The 23,484-nt window shown below is 40.9% G+C and overlaps 1 protein-coding gene across 6 annotated transcripts in view; it reads left to right on the top strand.

Annotated features, from left to right (window-relative positions):
* Positions 1-23,484, top strand: part of BNC2 (basonuclin zinc finger protein 2) — a 481,226-nt gene that overhangs the window by 323,455 nt on the left and 134,287 nt on the right. For all 6 annotated transcript variants that reach the window (XM_069576626.1, XM_069576625.1, XM_069576624.1 and 3 more), the window contains one exon: positions 16,523-16,758. In XM_069576626.1, the coding sequence (XP_069432727.1) occupies positions 16,523-16,758 (236 nt within the window). The remainder of the gene's footprint in view (positions 1-16,522; positions 16,759-23,484) is intronic.

The raw sequence follows: 23,484 nt of genomic DNA, 5'->3' as shown, positions 1-23,484 counted from the left end.
GAGAGAGAGGCAGACAATTACATTAATGCCACTGCTTTTATCTTATAGATGTGTGTTATTATCTCGGGGTGCTGAGTGCGCAATTGCCTCAAAGAAAAGTAGACAGGAGACAAGGGGAAACTTGATAGTTATTAACTGAAGAGGCAGTGTGTCAAAGCTGGATGGGGTTCAAAGTTTTGCAAGGGGAAAAAAACTGCAGGCAGCCAGCAACGGCTGTGTGGTTCTGCTTTCGGCTACATAAACCTAGTAGCAATCTAACATTTTCTACTTGGAAACAGATCATAGAGAAAAAAATTAATGAAAGATTTCATTTGGAGGTTTGAGGTGGGGGGTTAACATTTATCCTATAGACATGTGACTGAATCCTAGTCGTTTCTCTCATAAAATCTTTCCTCGATGTGAGACATGAAGACAGGCATTTGTCAGTTCAGCTTTGTTGTTTGGATATGTTTAAAACACCTATTATCAACACACTTTTAATTAAAAAAAGCTATTAAGAAGCCCTTTTACTATGTGTGAACATCTGTATGTGCAAGCTGTAAATTAGGAGATCACATATGTGTGCCTCAGTCAGAGACTAAATGAACTTGGCAAGTGTTTTCTATTACTGGTTTTTAAATACAGTAAAATATCTACAGAAACAATGGTTACACTTGAGATTTTGAATCTTCAAAAGAAAGGTGCCCGGTTGATCCTGATGAGTAGACCTTGTCTTCTAATTAGACATTAGAGCTATTATTATGAAATTGGTAACCAGGATTCACCGGGCTAACCAGTATCTCCCCCGGTTCTTTGTTCATGTCATTTCAGGAGACTTCTTTTTCTCAAAAGTTGGTCTCCATGAAATATTTGTGATGGTAGAAAATAGTTTCACTTTGCAAGTGGCTTAAACTCTGAATGCTCTTTTGCCTTGTTGATAACTCAGGTGTCAAAGAGCCAACTGATAGCAAATGGGATGGGAACTTTTAAGGCCTTCCTCTCTGCTCAGCCGTACATCGATGATATTAGTGAAAAAATCAGCAAGCATTGCTTTAGTCCTTAACATTTTCTGCTCATGAATTTAAAAATTGGTTAGTTTAGCCTTTTCCTAAGACAGCCTTCTTAGCCCTTTTTTATGAGCAAATCTGTATAGAGAGGTCTTTTATCCCGCCAGTCACTGATGCAAAGCAGTTTGATACTTGATATATGCATTAAGCAAATCCAGCAATCCAGAAGAAAACACACGTCAGTGTCAAAAGTGTGTGTGATAGCCCAGAGTTTCAAGGGATTACAGTGGGGGAAAGAGAGATTGATTATAGATTTAGAGTGAGATTTCAGACTGACTTACTGGGGGAGGGAAGGAAAAATACTTGTGACACAAAGGTGACGTTCAAAAAAAAAAAGACTGAATATAATCATTTCTTTCTTTTAGGTGTTTTCAAACCAAGTGCTGGCTTTTGTATCACTGTTCTCTCTAGGTTTTGAAATACTTCTTCACTGCTGTGGTAGAGTTTAAAGCCCATATTCTATCAAAAATAAATAGACTTGCATTTGCAGTATTTCCATAGTGAAGTTTCTGATACAGATCTATGCTACTTCAGGAAAATTAAGTCTTTAAAGTTAATAAATTGGGAGTAGGGTGATTATTCTCTTACAGGATTCATTTTTTTGTTTGTTGAATAGAAGGGTATTCAGCAAACAAAATATGCTTATTTCAGTAGTTACTTTTAAAGGGATATGTTTTGTAGTCAGTGTGCATTTAATTCATTGATCTGTGAATTATATAAAGCAGGATTTTGTGTAGTCAGCTCTCAGCTCTCCTTGGTAACTAGAGACTGGATAGAACAACAGCAGGAATAATAATAATAATAATAATAATCCCCAAACCTGATTGCAGCAGGCAGATTCAGTTATTCGATGTCTTCCTAGACTTACTGTCAAGCTTGGAGATTGCATTTCCTCTTTCTGCTTACCCACCTACTCATGGAGATGCAGATGAGGAGAGACATAGCCCCAAAAGTGGGCCTTGAAAGGAAAAGGAAGAAGGAAGAGAAGTACAACCAAGGATCTGTTTAGTCTCCTAGCTGAGAGATTGAGCGTTGGCAGTCTACTTCTACGTGTACCTCAGTCAGACTTCAATGATTTCCAAAGTCTGTTGTGAGGACTGTATTATTCATAAGGCCACAGGGGGGGAAATGCCAATCAGTTTGAAATATTACCTATATAGTCTCAAGTGGAGCTCAGATTCTACCCTGGACTAATTGTGAGTGTGTGTGTGTGTGTGTGTGCTTGCGTGTACGTGCACATATCCATATACACCCAAAGCTGCACGTCAAATAGAGAGCAATTAAAATCTGTGGGACCGTTGGGGCTCATTGGAACGCCTTCTGTCCCCCTTTCCTCCCTACAATGTAGGTTCCCTTTCCTAATGGACCATAAGAGTATTCATCTACTTATCCCTCATGGATTAAGAGAAAAAAAAAGATCAAGGACTCTTCACATAAGTCATCCAGGGTATAGTAATGTAATCAGGGTTTATGATGGCTCAGTAGAGGTGTCTTTTTTTTTCTTCTTCTTTTGACTTAAAAACACTGACACACTATTTGTTCAAGTAAAAAAAATAAGCCTTTCACATATAAGGACTGACAGTTTTTATCACCAGGCTTGGGGATCAACTCTTTCAGCTCCGTATCATTCCTTTTCTTCTTTCCTTAAAAAAAAATTCTAAAAGCAAGCCTTCTCTCTCTTTGATATTAAATATCCTAATTAATTCAACCTTGACAGTTACAGTTAGAAAGTTGTGACTTAAAAGGAACATGAGTTATTTTGTACTTAATTTGCTCCCAGTTTGCACACTTGTGTCCCCCAAAGTAGTGGGTAAAACGTGCAGATCTAAATATCACTTCTAGTCTGAGGAGTTTTTCTCTTAGTAACAGTCGTGGTCCACCTTCCTCATCGATCACCTGACTCACTGAAAAGTTTTTAATACGTCATCATTGCCATTTGTTACTGTTCTCCTCCAGTGTGACAGCTATTACTAGGAACTGGCTCACAACCTATGGTAGGTTAAGCCTTTGCCTTGCACTCTGATGCTCTTGCCTAGTAAGAAAGCTGAGTCTTATAATGGGAAAGGATTGATGTTCTAATGATTCCAGAGGGCCCCTTTATGATGAAATTCTAAATATGCAAAATCCCATTAAACCTGTAGAAGTTCATGGGCTAGCTACATTGAAATGACATATCATTATATTGGGTATAGTGTGCATATTATAAAGTGTGGTATAATTGGAAATTATTGGTCATATTAGCAACAGTGAAGAGCCACCCACCCTCATAAATTCAGAGGTTATGGTCTGGGTACTTGAAGTAGGAAAGGGAACAATATTCTGATTATAAGTAATCAAAACTTAAAAAATCTGACCCCAGAAATTGCCCTAATAAAATTCTGTTGCGAACAGCTGTTTTTATTTGACTCTTAAAGTAATTGTGGAAAGAATTCCATAAAACAGCCCTTTAAAGCCCTTGAAATGTTAACCTCTTAGAGATTAAAATAGTATTCTCGGACCCAGAGCTCCTACAAGCTGACCACTTGATGCTATTATAATTTGGATCCTAAGGGGAGTTGGGGCAAGAGATTGGAGTTCTCAAAACAATTAGCTTTGCAATTTAGGGCTCACTTGGCTTTCTCCAAAATCAAAGAATAAGGCTTCTTTAATATTTTTTCACTTGTAAAATTGTTTCAAATTAGTATTTGAAATTTTAAAAATATCCAGGACAGGACTGGAAATTAGTAAAATAGAAGCTTTCTTTTAGACTGTTTTCATACAAATTTTTAATTGTCTTACTCTGCGAAGTAGGTGGCTTTGAAAAACCATTCCATTTGGCTCGCTTTTCATTGTATTGAATGGCTATAAGCTTCACGCCACCATGCCCGAGCAGCTATTTGGTGGAGTCTACTGGACATCAGGGCCTGGAGTGTTAGAGCATATTCCTGTGGAAACCACCTAAGTCACTTGAATTTGGCTTTTAAAGAAAGTTATGTTTTAAAAAAGTTGTGGAAAACTAAGAACTATAAACTATCACTGAGAGCCAATTTTCTAGGATCAGTGAAAAGCACTTTTATACTCCAACATTAAGGAAAAAAAAGTATCTGAATATGTTCTTATTTCTATGACCTTCACAGAAAATATTGGAAGTGAAGTCTGTAGAATTACAGGTTTACATTTATTTTAATTTATTTGAAGGTTTGGGGAGTAATTCCTGTTATTAAAAATTGAAATAAAAAAATAGTTATTCACATTTCATTTGATAGATGCAAGTTCTTTTATAACCACCCCTCACATACTACCAGTACTATTTTATACATTTGAAAACTGAATTTTATAAAGGGCATTACTTTGTTCTTTAAGTTAGCAATGTAGTTAAAAGTATATATTGCTTCACATTTATTACATATTTTGCATTACATTTTACACTTATTTTACATTTAAATTACATACTTCCATTAATGAACCACAAATATGCCGGCTGTTGTCCTTATGGTGATTCTGTTCTTGTCAGAAATGAGTTTTCTTCACACTGATTTATGTGTCTTGTGGCTTAGCCACCGCTTTCCTTTGAAAAGCTACAGATTCTATCAAAGTGTTTATTGAAATTATATCCAGGCCTTAATTTTTCCTTTGTCTTATAGCCAGAAAATTACCAGTTTAAGCTTCTGTTTCAGGCATTTTAAAGAAATCCAGGTAAATTATGTTTCCTCAGTAACCTAATTCATAGTTTAAGAAGCTCTTATAGTATGAATTTCACCACCACCACCACCCCCAGCCTGTTTTAACTAGAATGCCTGTTGAACCCCATGGACAGAAGAACCTGGCAGGCCATGGTCCTTAGGGTCGCAAGGAGTTGGACACAACTGAAGCAACTTAGCACACACACACGTCCATATTGTGCAGTTAAACCCTATTCTTTTTCCCAATAAAATTCTGTATACTGAAAAGTGGTTAATTTACCTGTTTGCTTTTTCTCTTTTCCTCCAGACCTTTTACAAAAGAAAAATAGTATTTTCTTTGTAGATGCTCTTATAATATTATTGTGTTGGCTATTCTTTAACCCCCTTTTAAAGTCTATACACTTGTCCTTGGTATCCAAACAGATTCGGTTCCAGAACCTGTACGGATGTCAAAATCCATAGATGCTCAAGTCCCTTATATAAAATGCTGTAGTATTTGTATATAACCTATGCTGCTGCTGCTGCTGCTGCTGCTGCTAAGTCGCTTTAGTCATGTCCGACTCTGTGCAACCCATAAACAGCAGCCACAGGCTCCTCCGTCCCTGGGATTCTCCAGGCAAGAACAGTGGAGTGGGTTGCCATTTCCTTCTCCAATGCATGAAAGTGAAAAGTAAAAGTGAAGTCACTCAGTCAGTGAAAGTGAAGTCACTCATATAACCTATGCACGTCCTCCCAAATCTGTCATGTATTTTCATCATCTTGTAATACCTAATGCAGTGTAAATGCTATGTAAAGCATTGTAAGTGTAATGTAAATGCTGTGTGAGTAGTCTTAGAGTATGGAAACTTCAGGTTTTGCTTTTTGGAAATCTATGGAATGTTTTGTATGTGGATATTTTCTATCCATGGTTGAGTGAGTCCATGGATCAGTACCCACTGACATGGAGGAGGACTGGTTCTACCGTATCTTTTCCTATAGCTAGGAGACCCTAAATCTAGCATGTGGATCACAAACTTAGTGATCTGTACTATGATTCTCATAATGTCTGTTCATTACGATCCAGTCTCTGCACCTTGATATTATGCTTGTTTTCTTTAATATCACTAGATCTCATACTGATTTTACCCAGAAATCCATTGGATGCCCCGAAATAACACTTGAAGTTGTAGGAAAGGGAATAAATTCTGCAACTTCAGTCAGTGCCTGCTCAACTAGCAGCCCCACCTCACTTCTTAAACTGCCATAATTACCTTCCCCCACTGTTTTCAGAGAAGTATAAAGTGCAAAATAACTGACTTGAAAACTGACTGTTCTTTCTGTTAGGGCAGAGAGAACAGAGGCAGACCACACCACACCAGACCAGCCAGGAGTCACTTTCACTAGTGGCCTTAGGAGAGTCTAAAAGTCTATACTACCGTGGTAGAAGTTAGTCCAGAGAGGAGGGATAGATCCAGGGGAGCTGCAGTGGAAACGTTCACAGTCACTCATTTTGAATGTTCATGATATGTAAAGGTCAATGGAAAAGCAACAGCAAAATAGAAATTTTTAACTCTAGCATAACCTCAACTATATAGAATTACATAGTTGGACCATAAAGAAGGCTGAGTAACAAAGGATTTTGAACTGTGTTGTTAGAGAAGGCTCTTGAGAGTCTCTTGGACTTGCAAGGAGATCAAACCAGTCAATCCTAAAGAAATCAGTCCTGAACATTCATTGCAAGGAGTGATGCTGAAGTTGAAACTCCAGTACTTTGGCTACCTGATGCAAATTACTTACTCATTGGAAAAGATCCTGGTGCTGGGAAAGATTGAAGGTGGGAGGAGGTGGTTGGATGGCATCACCTAGTAGATGGACATGAGCTGGAGCAAACTCTAGGAGATGGTGATGGACAGGGAAGCCTGGTGTGCTGCAGTCCATGGGGTCGCAAAGAGTCAGACACAACTGAAAGACTGGACAACAACAATATAAAATTATGGATTGAAGAAAATAGATGCAGCTACATCAGTGTGTAGGCAAATAGTGCCTTTAGTTGGTGGGATTATGTATGTTGTCTTCTGCTTGTTTTTCTTGAATTGATATTTTTTCATTGAGCATCTGTGACATCTTCATTAAAAAAAAATACAACAGGAAAAGTTTGATTTTTTAAGCATTTTGGCAGAGTTTCTTAGGCTTCCCTTTCACAGTAAAGGGGTCAAGGACATGTTTGGAGTTTAGGGCACAGAGGTTGGGTAGAACTCAACTCAACAGGTTAGGGGTGGCCTGTGTAGTGCTGGAGTAGTTGGATTGCTAGAGGCAGATGATCTCAGGTGGACAGCTGGAGAGGTGGTGCCTCTGAAATCCTGACGGGTCCCAGGCATTTTAGTTGATTTCCTATCCAAATCCTCCAGACAAAAATCTCAGTCATCCTGTAACTCTGACTCATCTTCACTTTGAGCATCTGTTTTCTTCCCCATACTTGTTGGCTTGGTCTTGATTCTTTGTTCTCCTTTTCTTTCTCCTTATACTGTGGTAGCGGTCTTCATGCTGTTGGCTTGCTTGCCCCCAAAAGAATTTTGAAAAGAAAAAGCCATCCTAATATTTTTGTACATCAAGTAACTTGCCAAGGTCATAAGCAAGTTGGTAGCACAGCTAGCGTTTGAACCCTTGGTGTCTGGCTTTAGAAACTCTGTTCTCAGTCTGGAGGACAATGAGCACTCTTTAAACATTGGGAACTTTAAGTCATTGCTCTAAGTCATTATTTTTTCTTCTTAACTCTTGTTTCCAGTTCACCGTCTCCAAATAACATTACCAAAAATGAAATCATATGTTCATTGGAAAGTCTTTTATCATTCATGCCTGCAGGGAAAATTAAGAAAATAAGATACTATATCTATAAGTGGAAATTGTATTATTTACTTTTGATCATGAAGGGGAATAAGATCAAAGTAATATAAATATTACAAATTTTCCTAACTTATTAAATGTAAAGTGAATTTTTGTCAGAAATGCATCTGTCAATAAAATGGATACGGCAATTAATTGTTTTCTTCCCTGATTAGTTCATGTGTCAGTAAATGAATGGATCTTACTGGAAGAAAGAGAAAATGTACACACTCGGTTCCTTCCCCATTTTTGCAGATCTAAGTGCTTGGCCACCTGTTCACATGAATAGGTACGACTGGAAACTATCACATTGTCATTCAGTTCTTAGGAATCATTTCAGATAATGTGCCAACAATTACAGAGTGATCAGTTAGTTTTGTTAAGAGGGAAGAAATGCAAGTCATCCAACTTATTACTCAGATGTTGTTAGTCATTTACTTTCTCAATTTCTGCACTAATAAGACATGATGAATGCCTGTTTATAAATTTAGCCATGAATATTTCATTTAGAGGCATATCATTTTTTATTTTATACACCAAAAAGATTGAGAAAATAAAAATACTATGTTATTCAAATGACTTCTGCAATATATCTTTTTTTAAAGGAGATACTTTTATTACTGCAGATTTAGCTATCATAATTGATGAAAATTTCCACCAGTGCTCATGGTCAAATCAGCCTGCCAAATCAGACTTAATTATCATTGAAAAAAAATGAACTCACATTTCAATTCAAATGAATGTATTAATATACATTTTGAGAAATATTAGTAAGAATCAATAAATTATGGGCTGCATGTCATAGGATAGTTTGCTGAAACAGTCCAGAGTAAAATGTGGAGCTAATAAAGTTAACTTACTAAGTACACAATAGAAATGCTATTTCTCATTACTTAATTACTAATGATATGCTATAAAGTATAACTTTTTTTATGAAGTGAGGAATATGTTAAAATTTAAAATATTACTTTGATAATGCAATTGGTTTCATCTGTGTATCACTGTCTGGTGTTGGACTTTAGGAACGAGATAGATAAGACTCATTTTATAAAAAACATGGTCAAATTTATAATGTATTTAGTGAAAGGAGTTATATATTGCTGAAAATGAAGTGCTTTGGCATTTAGATCATAGTTTATTGTAATTTTATCTCTATTAAGAGGATGTAGATATTTAAAACTTTATAAGATGCAAATGATGCTTAATAATAACCAAAATAAATATTTTGACAGTACTTGATTAAATGGGTACTAATTACCTTATTAAATAATAAACATTGTTTCTGAAAGACATCATGTAAAATTCATATCCACAGGTTTTATTCAGTGTATCTAACAGATTTCATAGGTCTGAGAAAATATTCAAACTGAATTTAAAAGAGTGGGCATCACATGTGCTTGGGGGCGTTACTTCCCAGGTGGTGACACCTCCTAGGGGTGCATATCAGGAATAATTGAAAAGAATGGAGGGAGAAGCCTTTTTCAGCATTGGGCAGTTTTGCTTTGTTCTCATAGGATACTTTCTAAAAAGTGATACATTATCATATATAACAATTCAAGAGGTGACTGCATGACTGTTGCCCCATTTTACATAATGTCTGAATTCTGAATATTTCAGCATAGACCCATATACCAGGTTCTAGTTACCCTTTACTTGCATAATCAGGGAAAGAGGGCCCTTGCCTAGGTTCTTGGTGCTTTTATTAATCATTAAACAAGGCTTCACAAAGCAGTTCAAATTGGCCATTATTTTGGCACCCAGGAGAGCTTTACACCCTAGGCCAGTGCACTGACTAAGTCAAGGCAGAGTGTGCCTTTATTTGGTCAAGAAGAAACGGTATAGTTTTCAAAGGAGGATTCGGGGTGGATAATCTGCATGGATGAGCTTCCCTGGTGGTTCAATAGTAAAGAGTCCACCTGCCAATACAGGTGACGTGGGTTTGATCCCTGGGTTGGGAAGATCCCCTGGAGAAGGAAATGGCAACCCACTCCAGTAATCTTGTCTGGGAAATCTCATGGACTGAGGAGCCTGGTGGGCTACAGTCCATGGCATTGCAATGAGTCAGACATGACTGAGTGACTAGAGAACAGTCTCCATGGACAGGCAGGTCTGTTCTCAGGGGGATTCCTTTTGGGAAAGAATAGATATGGGATTTCAGGATCTGGAAGCAGAGTCCATGTGTCTGCATATCTCTAAAAGGCCCATGCATAGCCCAGGTTTATGCAGATCATCATTTGAAGTCCAGGGGCTTCCCTGGTGGCTCAGAGGGTAAAGAATCTGCCTGCAGTGCAGGAGAGACCCAAGTTTGATCCCTGGTTTGGGAAGATCCTGGAGAAAGGTATGGCTATCCACTCCAGTAGTCTTGCCTGGAGAATTCCATGGATAGAAGAGCTTAGCGGGCTACAGTCCATGGGATCGCAGAGTCAGACACAATTCAGTGACTGACACACACACACACAAACCTACACAAGGCATCTCACAGTAGAGCACTGCAAACATTTCCTACCCTGTTCACTCAGCTCTTGGTCATCTTGCCCTTTGACTCATCTCTGTGGTGCTCAGTGATGTGTCTGTGTTAGAGGTGTATGTCAGCATCACCTGTGGTAATTTTTCTTTTAAAAAAAAAACCATTATTTATTTATTTGACTGTATCCAGGCATAGTTGTGGCACGCAGGATCTTCACTGCGGCGTGCAGGAGCTGTAGTTGCAGTGCGCAGGCCTCTCCCTAGTTGTGGCATGTGGGATCCAGAGCACTTGGGCTCGGTAGTTAAACGGCGCTGGGCTTAGTTGCCCCATGGCCTGTGGGATCTTAGTTCCCCTGCTAGGGATGGAACTCACATCTCCTGCATTGCATGGCCAATTTTCAACCCCTGAGCCACCAGGGAAGTCCTGGTAGTTTTTCAAATGAACCCTGACCATCTCCCTTCCGACCCTCTTCTTTAGGGGTTGTGGCTGTGAGCCAAGTTGCCCCAGCTGACAACTGTTCCTTTAAATAAACCTCTGGACTCTCATCAGAATTTTACATCTAAAATTATGTCATTTTAATCTTATGAAATATTTAGTATGTTCTATGACCAACCTAGATAGCATATTGAAAAGCAGAGACATTACTTTGCCAACAAAGGTCTGTCTAGTCAAGGCTATGGTTTTTCCAGTGGTCATATATGGATGTGAGAGTTGGACCGTGAAGAAAGCTGAGTGCCGAAGAATCGATGCTTTTGAACTGTGGTGTTGGAGAAGACTCTTGAGAGTCCCTTGGACTGCAAGGAGATCCAACCAGTCCTTTCTAAGGGAGATCAGTCCTGGGTGTTCTTTGGAAGGAATGATGCTAAAGCTGAAACTCCAATACTTTGGCCACCTCATGCGAAGAGCTGACTCACTGGAAAAGACTCTGATGCTGGGAGGGATTGGGGGTAGGAGGAGAAGGGGACGACAGAGGATGAGATGGCTGGACAGCATCACCGACTCGATGGCCATGAGTTTGAGTGGACTCCGGGAGATGGTGATGGACAGGGAGGCCTGGGGTGCTGCGATTCATGGGGTCGCAAAGAGTCGGACACAACTGAGCGACTGAACTGGACTAAACTGATATCCTATTAACCAGAAATAAAATTATAACCTTTCCAGCGGTTTTGGCTTGCAGTGTTAAGGTTTCTTTCAGACTGTTTGTCTGACTTTTCCGAATCCATCTTCCACCTGTTGGCCACAGGTTTGTCGTACCCACTGGATATTCGGTTCTCTTACACACATCTCAGTAGTGCTGTGGTTCTCAAAGTATATGGTCCCTGGCCAGCAGGATCAGTGTCTTCGGGAGGCTTGTTGGAAATCCTGTTTCTTGGCCCCCACCCCTGACCCAATGAGTCAGAAGCTCCAGGGGAGGGTGACCCAGTGATCTGATCTATGTTTTAACAGGCCCTTTCTGCTGATTCTGAGACACACAGTGTTTGAGACTCCCTACCTTAGTTCCATCTACCTGGACGGCCACCTTCCTTTCTTGCTTGCCAGTATCTTATAAGACTTTCCCTCCCCTGCAGAGTCGCCCTTTCTTCTGTGTCCGTCAGTACTTCATCACATCTCTTTTCTAGCATAGACGACGAGAGATCTGCATTGCAACAACTGCCTTGGGGATGAGTTGTTAAGTGCCAGTGAGTAAATGCATGTATGCATGAATGAAGGGGAAGAGCGCGCTCGGAGGAGTGGTGATCAATAAGGCCAGCTGCTATGGCGAGATCATGGAGAATAATAAAGGGAAAAGCGATCGGATTTTGTAGGAAGGCAGGTGATGGTGACCTTTGAAATGCTTGCTTCAGCAGAGTGATGGGCAGGAAGCCCAGACTGCTGGCAGTTAGGGACTTCCAGCATGATGAAGACTTGCACGTTACTAGAGTTGCTTATTGACTGTTTATCTGAACATGCAGTAGCAACAGAATTTCTTGGGAGAAATAACTAAGTGACCTTAGGCCAGTTAACTGACCCTCACAGAACTTGTAGGCAGTAATAGTAATGTCTTGTGTTCTTAATCTTTTTAAAGGATTAAACAAAATCATTGTAACCTTAGAATGATGCCTGCCTGACATTTAGTTAGTACTTAAATGGTCATTTCCTTTATTCCCCCCCGCCCCCGTACAACAATTATTTTTATTTATTAATGTTGCTGATGGTGTCCATCACCCTTGGCAAATTTGTGTGAGATATAAAATTGTTAGGGATACCCTCATTCCAGTCACTGGAGATATTGTGAACGGCCTTTGGCCTGGAACTAACATACCTTTAGTTGAACTGCTGCCAGCTTCTTTGAAATACATGTTATCTGAAATACATGTTAGCTGAAAGAATAGCCCCAAAAAGTAGTTGTCTTAGTTAAGGCTCTTAGATATAAATTACAGAATCCTACTTCCAGCAGACATAGGAGGAGAGAAAGGGAGAGAGATTTTGTTGGCTCGTGTAACTGAAAAATAACTGTTTCTTCTGCAACTGTATCTTCTGGCTCAAACAGCGTTGTTAGTCCTTAGTCTTTCTCCAGCCATTCTGCAGCCCACCTGTCCTCCACGTGACTCTCATTCCCAAGCATATTTGACAACTACCGATTTCAAGGAGGGAAAACTCCCCACGGTTCTAACTGAAACCCTGGATTCAATATCGCTCTTCAGACTTAGGTCACTTGCCCTTTCTTAAACTGGTTTTTATGGCCAAGGAACTGGGAGGTACTGGTTTTCCAGGCCTGGCTTCAGGAATATTCCATTGTATGAAATAAATTGTACTGAGTGTACAAGAACAGGGGCTCCCTGAAGGGAAATGTGGTTTCTGTACCCAGAATGAAGGGGAAACACAGCTGGAGGAACAATTGATATCATCTCGTTGTATAGAAAGGTGCTTTTCAAACTGCTTCTGAGAACTCTAGGGGTCCCACTGAGATGCTTAAACAGGGAAGGAAGAGATAGTAACTCATAATGGGAAGTTGTCAAATTCATGTCCACTCAAGCTTTACCAAGAGTAGCTTCACCTTCATATATTTTTATGTCCAGTTTCTGGTAAAGATTTCATTTGAAGAAGGAATTTTGGCAAAACAATTGATATAGGACAATCTTAACAGAGGGTTGGCCCATAGCTCATAAAGGTGGGGGACCATCTTCCCCATTCCATCCTGCTGAGCAAGCTCTTGCCCTGCTTTCCCTTCATTACCATTGGCTCAAATTTCTAACCTGCCTGAGCTCCAGTCTTGATTGCTCCATAATCAGACATAGGAAGAGCATAACCTTAGGCAAAGTCCAGTTTTCAGCTTACTATGACAGTTTTAAAAATCATTACTGAACCCTTTGCTGACCAAGGAGACATCCCCCTAAAGCTGTTGACAACTTGGTGACTCAGTACCATCCAGCAGTTATAAAGCAGAAAGTTTTGATTTCATTTAAGACATTTGAGCATAATCTTTGGTGATGTGTTTATGCTGAGATTTGCAGTTGACATCAGCAAGCTGGGCAGTTTAATTTTTCCAACCTTCCTCTATGGCTCATCTCCATGATAATTGCTGCTTAAATCACACACTAGGAGCTTTTTCCGTATCAAATATTGACTTTGTCTGGCCCACCCTTTTATTTTTCATATCAGAACCCAAAATGTAAGCCAGGCACTTATTTGTATAAATAAAATTATATTGGAACACAGACATGCCCATTAGTTTTAAGTTTGTTTTCTGTCTATAATAGCAGAGGTGAGTAGTTGTGAAACTGGAGGCAAGGCCCATAAACCTAAAATATTTACAGTCTAGCCCTTTACACAAAAAATTGTTGACCTCTACTGTCTAGTTACATGGCTTACAACAATGCCTTCTTCTGGACATGTGACGTGCTAAACAATCAGTAATGTCCTTTTATTTTCTTAAAAAATATTTGTTCAGTTAGTTATGACTGCATGGTCTCAGCTGTGGCCCACGCGCTCAGTAGTTGCAGCGCGTGGGTTTAATTGCCGCATGGCATGCAGGATCGTCGTTTCCTAAGACCACGGATGGAATCCACACCCCCTGTGTTGGAAGACAGATACTTAACCACTGAACCACCAGGGAAGTCCCCATTCCTGTCCTTTGAATACTCTTACTCTCTGATGGTCTCATAGCGCATCTAGGGATATACTTCTGCCTTATCTGTTCTACCTGTGCTTTTTCAGTTCTTTGAACAGCCTCTCTTTGTACCCTCAACAGTTTAATCCTCTTCATCCTCTAAAACTGCCAGCCCTTTTTAAAGAGTGGGAAGAGAGAGGGGTGAACTTTACACCTGGCCCACACCCCTGGTACACTGGTACACACCCCTACATATACTCGAGGCGTAGACAACAAGGTGCCAGTCACATGGACAGAAAGCAGGCTCGGTTGCACTTTATGCCCCCTCTGCCCGACCCTCCCAGATTTCATACTTGTTGTGGTCGCAGCCGTGTACCTTGTGAAGAAGAGTCTGATACGAGGAGTCTGATAAAGGGGAAGGGAGGAGGAGCAGATTCCACCCAAGCTGGATACTGGATTCTGTAAGCAGAGCAGTCACTGCTCAGAAGATGAGTAGTTAAGCTGTACTTGAAGAAGAACAGGGATGATAATGCCTCTTTCCTGCCGTCCAAATGCCCTGTGGAGTGAGAGAAGACTTCAGTCCCTAGGCTTGTGAATCTCTTATCTTTCTAAAACGTTAAATTAATTTTTAAAGCTATTTATTCAAAGTTGACTTAACCACTAGAATAGGAAAGATCAGACAAATCAGCTGCAAGAAATGAAGTATGAGGAAACCCGAACTATTTGACAAAGTATTCCTGGGAGTAAATGTGTTGAATGAAGCCAGCGGGTAAATGATAAGGGCCTTTACACTGTGGATGTAAGAAGGCAATTTATCAAGAGTACATGAACTCTCCAGTGACCACAAGTCAGGAGGAAACGAGAGTGGAGGAGGAGCCCTGAAAAAATACATTTGAAACACAAAACATTGTGTGTGTGTGCGTGTACTTTTAAATACTCGTATTAATATGCAGAAATACCAGTGTATTAAAAGAGGAGCTGCTCAGTGTGTGCACCTGTGGTAGCCTGCACTGATCAGGGAGAAGGTTATTGGGAAGAGTGATTGAGGCATTCAGCCAGACAGTGGTTAGAACGTGCAGAAACCTTGGGTGCTTGCAGGTAGAATTAGGTGGATTTGAGGCTGGCAGTTGTTGTCTGATGCCCATTTAGGTGCGCATCTTTCAGGCTCGTGTGTTTCTCTCTTTAAATCTCTAGAAGGTCATATCTGTATAATTCTGGCAGCTGATCCAGTGCTTTTGCCTTCTCTTCTGTTCAAAGGACCTCTCATTCATTATTGCAGTCATCTTTGCAGCATCTCTTTGAGCCCTGTGGATGGGACAATGCTGTATCTTAATGGGTCACTCTAGAGAAACTGAGTAAAAATGTCGTTTATCTCCAGTAGGGTTCTCAGTAACTCAGATAAGGATGGGGATGAGAATGAATAGCCTTAGCTGGCTTTCAGAGCTAGGGCAGAAATGTGATTTCTCAAATTCGAGGAGAAAAAGGCCTAATTATTGAAACATTAGTTCCACTGAACATATTTACTCTGAGAATGGTCATCCTCAATTTTCTATGCTGAGATGATGCAGCTGAAATACACAGGAATTCTCATACTTTGATTTTAGTCTTTTTTTTTCTATTTTCATCTCATACTAAACCCTTTATCACAGCTGTTCATAGAGTACCTATTTATGACCGGAATTTCTTTTTTTGCTTGTTTATTTCTTCTGAATAACTTAGAGAACACTAAACTAACGGGTAAATAGCAAGAGGGGAATTTTGGAGAACTGAGTCTTGGAATAATTCCTCTTAGCTAATTCAGCTTAAGGTAAATGACCAGCCCCCATCTGGCCCCCAGAGGTCAGCTTTCCTTATTCCCTCTGGATTAACCTCTTAATAAGTCCAAAGAACACCCTCCTCTTCCTCTTCAAGCCATCCAGGTATCTTAAGGGGTGAATCTTACTCAGAAAAGTGATGCTGGTTGAACGTGCAGTTGGGGCCTGAGTTGGCAGCTGTGTGTATGTGTTCCTCCTTTTGGTGCAGGGACGGAGGACACCATGGTGGCTTGGGCTGAGCCCTAGTTCAGTTAGCAAATTAATTGGGTTTTTATTGCCAGCCACAGTCATTTAGAAGCCTCCGCAGTGGCTCTCTTCCTGCAAACCAAGTGTGTGTTGTGTCTGCTGTTGTCTGGACTTTATAAACACATGGGATACAAGAACACAGACAAGTCGGGAGGAGGTAGGATGAGCGCTGTGTACATTACACCGTCCAGTTTAGGTTATCATCCAGGTATAGAAATGGAGACCCAGTCCCCCGTAACTTCCAGTAACTGGCTTCTCCTTTCATTTATCTCCGCCCTCTCCTTTTTTCTCTCTGCCTTCCCGCTGTCCCTGGACCTCCGGCGGGACCACCACAGCCTTGGATAAGCTCAGCACACAGCACCTGTACCACCCCACCCAGGTGGAGATCGTGCAGTCCAATGTGGTGTTCGACATCAGCAGTCTGATGCTCTACGGCACACAGGCGGTGCCCGTGCGGCTCAAGATCCTACTGGACCGTCTCTTCAGCGTCCTGAAGCAAGAGGAGGTGCTCCACATCCTGCATGGCCTGGGCTGGACGCTGCGCGACTACGTCCGGGGGTACATCCTTCAGGTAGGGGGAAGCGCCAGAGTGGTGTCTTGGGGCCAGCTGGAGGAGAGCTGGGGTAAGAGCCCTGGGCCAATCCTGCCCTCCCACTCCCCGCAGGCCCAGGCATGCATGCCCCATTCTGGTTAACGTGGTCCTTCCGGCAGGCTGGGCAGGGGATTGGAAAGCAGGAACTCTGTGCCAGCCAGCCAGCGCCCAGGCTCCGTGGTGAATGTTAGAAGGGAGATGGTGGCCTGTTGCTTAGGGTTGCTCTGTTCGCATTCTTCTGAATTCAGCTCCCTCTCCCTACAACATGGGCCTCCCAGCTTCCCTGAGTCTTCTGGAAGCCTCCTCTGAAAGAGAGGGCTCAGAGGTGGGTGATGGGTGTGTGGTAGTCTGAGACTGCTCTTCATCTGGGTTTAGCAGAGTTCGTTCTCACACTTAACCTGGTAGGTTTGGTACTTCCTTGGTGGTCTCTGCACCCTAACCATTTATTGCTTCTTCATGCAAATCAGAGGAAAAACTGTGTAACCTCTATAGTAAGCTCCCTGCCTTTGTAACCAGTAAACCCTCACATTCCAAAACCTGCAGACCTGGTTATAGACTTGGCCTTCACAGCAGCTGTTCCTCCAGCTTGAGCCCCTTCTTTGTGTCAAGGGCATCTCGGGTCTGGTAAGAGACTTTTCTGAGGGCCGGCAGCCTCCACTCCCCATACCCCTAGGCTTCTCGCCTTTTCTGTTTTATTTATTTATTTATTTATTTATTTATTTATTTATTTATTTATTTATTTTGCTGTATCTCCTAAGTCGTTATGCATTGTGTACTTTGCCTCTGAAATGTTTTTATGGCCATCTGTCTTCCTACTACCCTTGAAGGGTAAATGTTGAAAGCGGCATGTTGGGAGACCCCAGGATCCAAAAAGACCACACTGGACGATGAAGAGATACTCCCTCTTGCCAAAGGAGATCGCAATTGGAGAAGGTAGAATCTGAAGCAATGTTTTGAAATTTCTCATGGGGAATAATACCAGGAGAACTGACCCCTTCAAAAAAAAAAATGGTTTTGGCTCTGCCAGCCTTGTTGATCCCCCAAACCAGCCTGTGATGTGTGTAAGGCTGCCAGCTTGGTGTGTAATGAGTGAGGGTTGAGGGGGGTAGAATTTCGCCCTTGCTTTAACCTGGCATGAACACACACACACTCCTGTCGTTCTCCAGGTGTTAGCCAGGGCAAGTGAGCAGACCAGGGGCGCTATGTGGAAGTAAAGAAAGAGGGAAGGTAGGAGAAAGTAGGATCACCTGTCTGCTCCAATGACTGCTTGGTTAGTGTAGAACCATTTTGTAGTGAGATGTCAACTTGGAAGGCACGGGGAATTTGGCCCTCAGAAGACGAGATGATGCTGATAATAGGAATAATTATACATTACGTTTTCAGTTTATAGAAGACTTTCACAAGCATTATCTCACTTGCCTCGGGATGGGGACATTTCACTGGGGTGAGTGGAGAGTTAAGTCCTGGGTGGTCAGGGGGCCCTGAGGGGACCCCGGGTCCAGGAGAAAGAGGCCAGAAAGAACGAGGCGTGGAAGCAGCCTCACAGTCCCTGCTCCTGCCAGCCCAGAGGTGCACACTGTGCCATGTCTTTCTCTAGTGGCTTCCGCACAGGATTATTAATGTCCGTTTGGGGTGGATTTTACCCTACAGGAAGGAACAAGCCTCTTGCAGCGTTTTGAATGGAGCTGTCAGCTTGGCTAAGCACTCTTTCCTTTATTAAAAAATTAGAGTCATATTCCCCAACCTGTTCCCGTTTTACTGCCTCCACTGTGATGCTTAGGTCTATCACCAGTGCTTTACTTTTGTTCTACGTGTCTGTTTTTGCCTAAGTTACGTGGACCCTACGTATGGCCTCTTTATGGAAGCACGTAGATACGTGCATGATTGTGATGACTCGCCATCATGATAACCCAGTGTACCATTGCATTTTGATGGCAATAAATACAGAGTCTGCTAGTTGTTCTGGGGTGTAATCCTATTGTTCTGCCTTGAACAGTGCCTGTTCTGTGTTTTACTTTAAATTACTACTCAGGTGTTAATTTTTTCTCAGTATTTCAACACAACCTCTAGGGGAGGCATAGAAAACATACTCCACATTTTGTTCTGTATGAGGGCCTCAGATTTAAAAATATGAATTACAAGAGAAATGAAATTTCAGAGGAAAATTCAACAAGGCCATTAACTAATATTTATAGTCTCTAATTTGGGGGTGAAGTACTACATAGAAGAAACACTTTCAATTATTGTGATTCTTAAATTATAGGTAATTTTCATTAATTTCATGGCAATTTTGACAAAGTCTCAAATTTAATATAATATTTTTTCTCAGAGTCTAAAATTGACTTTTTGAGAAAATTGTAGATGATTGTTACATTAGAGGAACACTGTGTTTAGTTTCTGTCTTGTTTTATTGGTAGGATTGATGTAATATGCATTTTATTTAAATGATGCTTTTTGTTATTCAGCATTTATCATCTACTTGTTTCTTGTGAAAACAATTCTCAGTTCAAGAAAAAAGCAAAAAGTTGAAGCACATAACGCTGTTACTTATGTAGTGAGACAGTGATCATTTCATTTAAAAAAAATATGTAGGCTGTTTAGAAATAAACCTTTTTTCTCTCAAGCCATGTTGTTTGATTATTGGCCAGTATTTTTAAAATTATATATAGTAATGATGAGGTATGCTCAGAAGACTTTGAATATAATTACATGTAACATACTTGAGCAGGTAGACTGTAAAATGTGCATCCAAACGTTGTGGAAACCTATAATGCACTATTAGTGTACAAGTCATTTTATCTGGCTAAAACTCAATTGTCTTGTAGCCCTCAAGGCATCAATTTTAGCATTATTGCTCTCAACAACAGTATATTGAATATTATGTCAGTTAAAGGAGAATAATTATCAAGGCAAGTTAGGGTGGCTGTTAGTCTTACCACATATTGACTTGGTTAGCAGTTGGCTATAGATTGTGTTACTGGGCAAATGAAGATGTACTGTAAGTTGAACTGGTAAAGCCAGGATATTAATTTAACTCTCTCTGGGTCCAAACCTACATCCCTCATGTATAAACACAGCCACTTCTGGTTTTAGAAATACTTTTGAATGGGTAAAAAGTATCTATCGCAGTATCTGATCTTATTTTGAATTTTTGGATGTGGGGGAAGGAGGGGCTGGCTGTTCGAAACTATCCTTTGCAAGCATGTTTGAAGAGGTTATTAAAAGAGGGAGATGATAGTGGTGCTGCAGATTTATTTAAAAGACTGGCAATTTTTTTAAGAATCCTGTACTGTTTCTGTAAAATTGCTTTTTACTTATGTGATTATCTGTGTGATTCATAAGCTAACCAGCAGGCTGTAAACTGCAGAGCATGATGTGGATTACAGTGAGTTAAGAATCCAGGTAGTATCTTAAAGGTGAAGAACCCAGTATTCTCCAGTGTACCAATTAAAGTGTTCATTCGGAAAGTGCCAGAAAAGTGAAGCAAATTTCAGGCATTTTCCCACACAACAGAAAAAGGAAGAAATAGGCAATCTGATCCTAAAAAAGCAACATGAGGTATTCTTTTTTCTCCTGCTGCTGAAGAGTCATTCTTATTTCAAGTCTATATCTCATGGTAGATCTATTGACAAGGACTAAAAGCAGTATCCTGTTCTTTCCCCATTTTCCCTGACTATGACCCAGGAAGTAAGAATATGGGTGATTATCGCTGTTGAATTTAATCATTTAAAAATCAAGTGTTCACACAGTCTCTTTCACAGTTTGAACATGTAACTGACTTGCCTGGGCTCATTCGCCAGCCCATGTGTGGAAATCTCCTCCTTTGCAAAATGAGTCCTGCCAGGATTCAGGGAGCCATATCAGATACTCCAAATAATTAGCTGAGGTGTCAGCAGCCTGGTGAGAGAACAAGCAGTGATGCCCATTTCAAGTCACCTGTGTCTTGAAACAATCAGAACTAACAGAACGATCAACCCTCTAGGAGAACGTTTCCTCGACTGTCTGGGCCCATTGTTCTTGGAGGTCCAACTTAAACATTGGGAGGACCTCCACTCTGGAACCTTTCCTTAGAGCCTTATGATAGTTCATTTCAGTCACTCAGTCGTTTCCGACTCTTTGTGACCCTGTGACTGCAGCATGCCAGGCCTCCCTGTCCATCACCAACTCCCAGAGTTTACTCAAATCCATGTCCATTGAGTCGGTGATGCCATCCAGCCATCTCATCTTGTGTCGTCTCCTTCTCCTCCCACCTTCAATCTTTCCCAGCATCAGGGTCTTTTTAAGTGAGTCAGCTCTTCGCATCAGGTGGCCAAAGGATTGGAGTTTCAGCTTCAGCTCAGTCCTTCACAATAAATATTCAGGACTGATTTCCTTTAGGATGAACTGGTTGGATCTCCTTGAAGTCCAAGGGACTCTCAAGAGTCTTCTGCAACACCACAGTTCAAAAGCATCAATTCTTCAGCACTCAGCTTTCTTTATAGTCCAACTCTCACATCCATACATGACCACTGGAAAAATCATAGCTTTGACTAGACGGACATTTGTTGGCAAAGTAATGTCTCTGCTTTTGAATATGATGTCTAGATTGGTCATAACTTTTCTTCCAAGGAGCAAGGGTCTTTTAATTTCATGGCTGCAGTCACCATCTGCAGTGATTTTGGAGCCCAAAATAATAAAGTCTGACACTCTTTCCACTGTTTCCCCATCTATTTGCCACGAAGAGATGGGACCAGATGTCATGATCTTAATTTTCTGAATGTTGAGTTTTAAGCCAACTTTTTCACTCTCCTGTCTCACTTCCATCAAGAGGCTCTGTAGTTCTTTGCTTTCTGCCGTAAGAGTGGTGTCATCTTCATATCTGAGGTTATTGATATTTCTCCCAGCAGCCTTGATTCCAGGCTTTGTGATAACGTTAGCATAAGGCTCTGAGAAGTTCTAGAGCAAGTGATTTGCAAGGTTAGATAAGTAACTTCCACTAACCTTGCTTACTTCATAGCTTCTTTCTGTGAAGCTCATCAGAAATCTTCCATTCCTGAACACACTCAATTCTTCTTCATCCTGGGGCCCCTGCACACGTGGGTTGTCCTGCCTGGACTCTTTTACTCATTAGTTGTCCACCAGAGTCCCACTTTTTCACAGAGACCTTATTCAGTCCGGCTTAACCCATGTAGGTCTTTTCTCACATGGTTGTCTCTCAGAATTCTGTATCCCTCAAGCTCTAATACAATTTGAAATAAATCAAGTCAACTGTTAAAATGTTTTTTCCTGGCTTCCTCACTCAGAAATGCCATGAAGCCAGGGTACTCAGTACATACTTGTTAAATGAATGGGTAAAAAATTCTGCTTCACTTGACATAACTTGATATTTCAGTATGGAACCCGTGGCATATCCGATGACTTCACTTGGTCCAGTGGCCCTTCATCTTTCTTTAGGTGTCCTGGGGACCAAAGGCTGTAATAGCAGCTGAGCTACTGAGGGCAAGAAAAAGAGAAACAGAAGCTCCACCCCCCAGCTAGTGGTCTGTGTAGCGTAAGTGTTTTGTGGTATCTGTGTGGTAGGCAACATCAATATTAAGCAAACACTTGGATTTAAACAGCCCTTTTGTGGAGCAAGTTCACATACATTTGCTCTTTGAATCCTCTCTGTCATACCACCCTCTTGTAGGAATTGCCAGTGAATTAACTTTTGTAGTTGTTGAAGCTCAAAGAGGTCAAGTGACTTTTCCTTGATCATAGAAATTGTTAATTAGCAAAACTTCCAGAAAATTAAGAACCGCTTACCTCTTGTTCATCACTGTAAGCTGCCTCCCAGCCTGGCACGTAATAGTGCTTGCTAAATACTGGATGGAGAAAGTTTTGAAATCTGATTCCAATGTGAGTCTCTGACTCTGTGAGCAGTAAGACTATCAAGCTGTGATATGTGACTGTCTTGTAGATCAGTGATGTGGTTTGGGGAGCATAGAAGGCTAGAGAAATATTCAGTAGCAAAATTATGTGAAATTGGTTCCTGTTTTGGGTTCCTTTTCTTGCCTATTTCCTGATATTCCACCTGTATCAGCTTCCCTTTGTTTTCTGATTTCCATGACCCAAATTTTCCCTCTAGATCTAATGCTTAATAATGCTTCATTGTCAATGCTCATCTTTGACTAACCTTTCCAAGGATACATGCCTTTTGTAATTGAGTGTAAAAAACTGAAGGTTTTATACCTAGTTAGTAAGATTTCAACTATATCATGTGCCAAGAGTGGAGCAGAGACGAAGTAACTTTTTCCTGGTCCATAAAAGGATATCAGGTTGGATGGTAAAGGAGGAACTGGGTGCTGGGTAAGAAGATTGGGGCAAAGTCTTGGTCCTGCCACCGATTATTTATGTGAACATGGAAAATGTGCCATTCTGAGCCATGGTTTCTTCATCTCTAAGTTGAGATAACCCTTTATACCTCTCTTGCTTTTTGGATGGTGAAATGATGAAATAATGTGGATAAAATCATGTTGTAACTCTAGTTCCAGCTGGTACTTTCATTTACATCTGTACATAGAGTTGGGTCTCTATAGTTACAGCAGGACAGTGTCCATTCCAGGTTCAGCATGTTTCTCAAACGTGTTGAGATGCTAGATGTCAGATGTAGATGTCAGATGCTTAGTAAAAGATAGGAAGTACGTTTTAGCCATTAGTTAATATCACTAGGATAAATGCTAGTTCTTT

Source organism: Ovis canadensis, chromosome 2 (assembly GCF_042477335.2).
Source record: "Ovis canadensis isolate MfBH-ARS-UI-01 breed Bighorn chromosome 2, ARS-UI_OviCan_v2, whole genome shotgun sequence".
Lineage (NCBI taxonomy): Eukaryota > Metazoa > Chordata > Mammalia > Artiodactyla > Bovidae > Ovis > Ovis canadensis.
The sequence above is the reverse complement of the archived record's forward strand: the minus strand, read 5'-3'. Positions and strand labels throughout refer to the sequence as shown.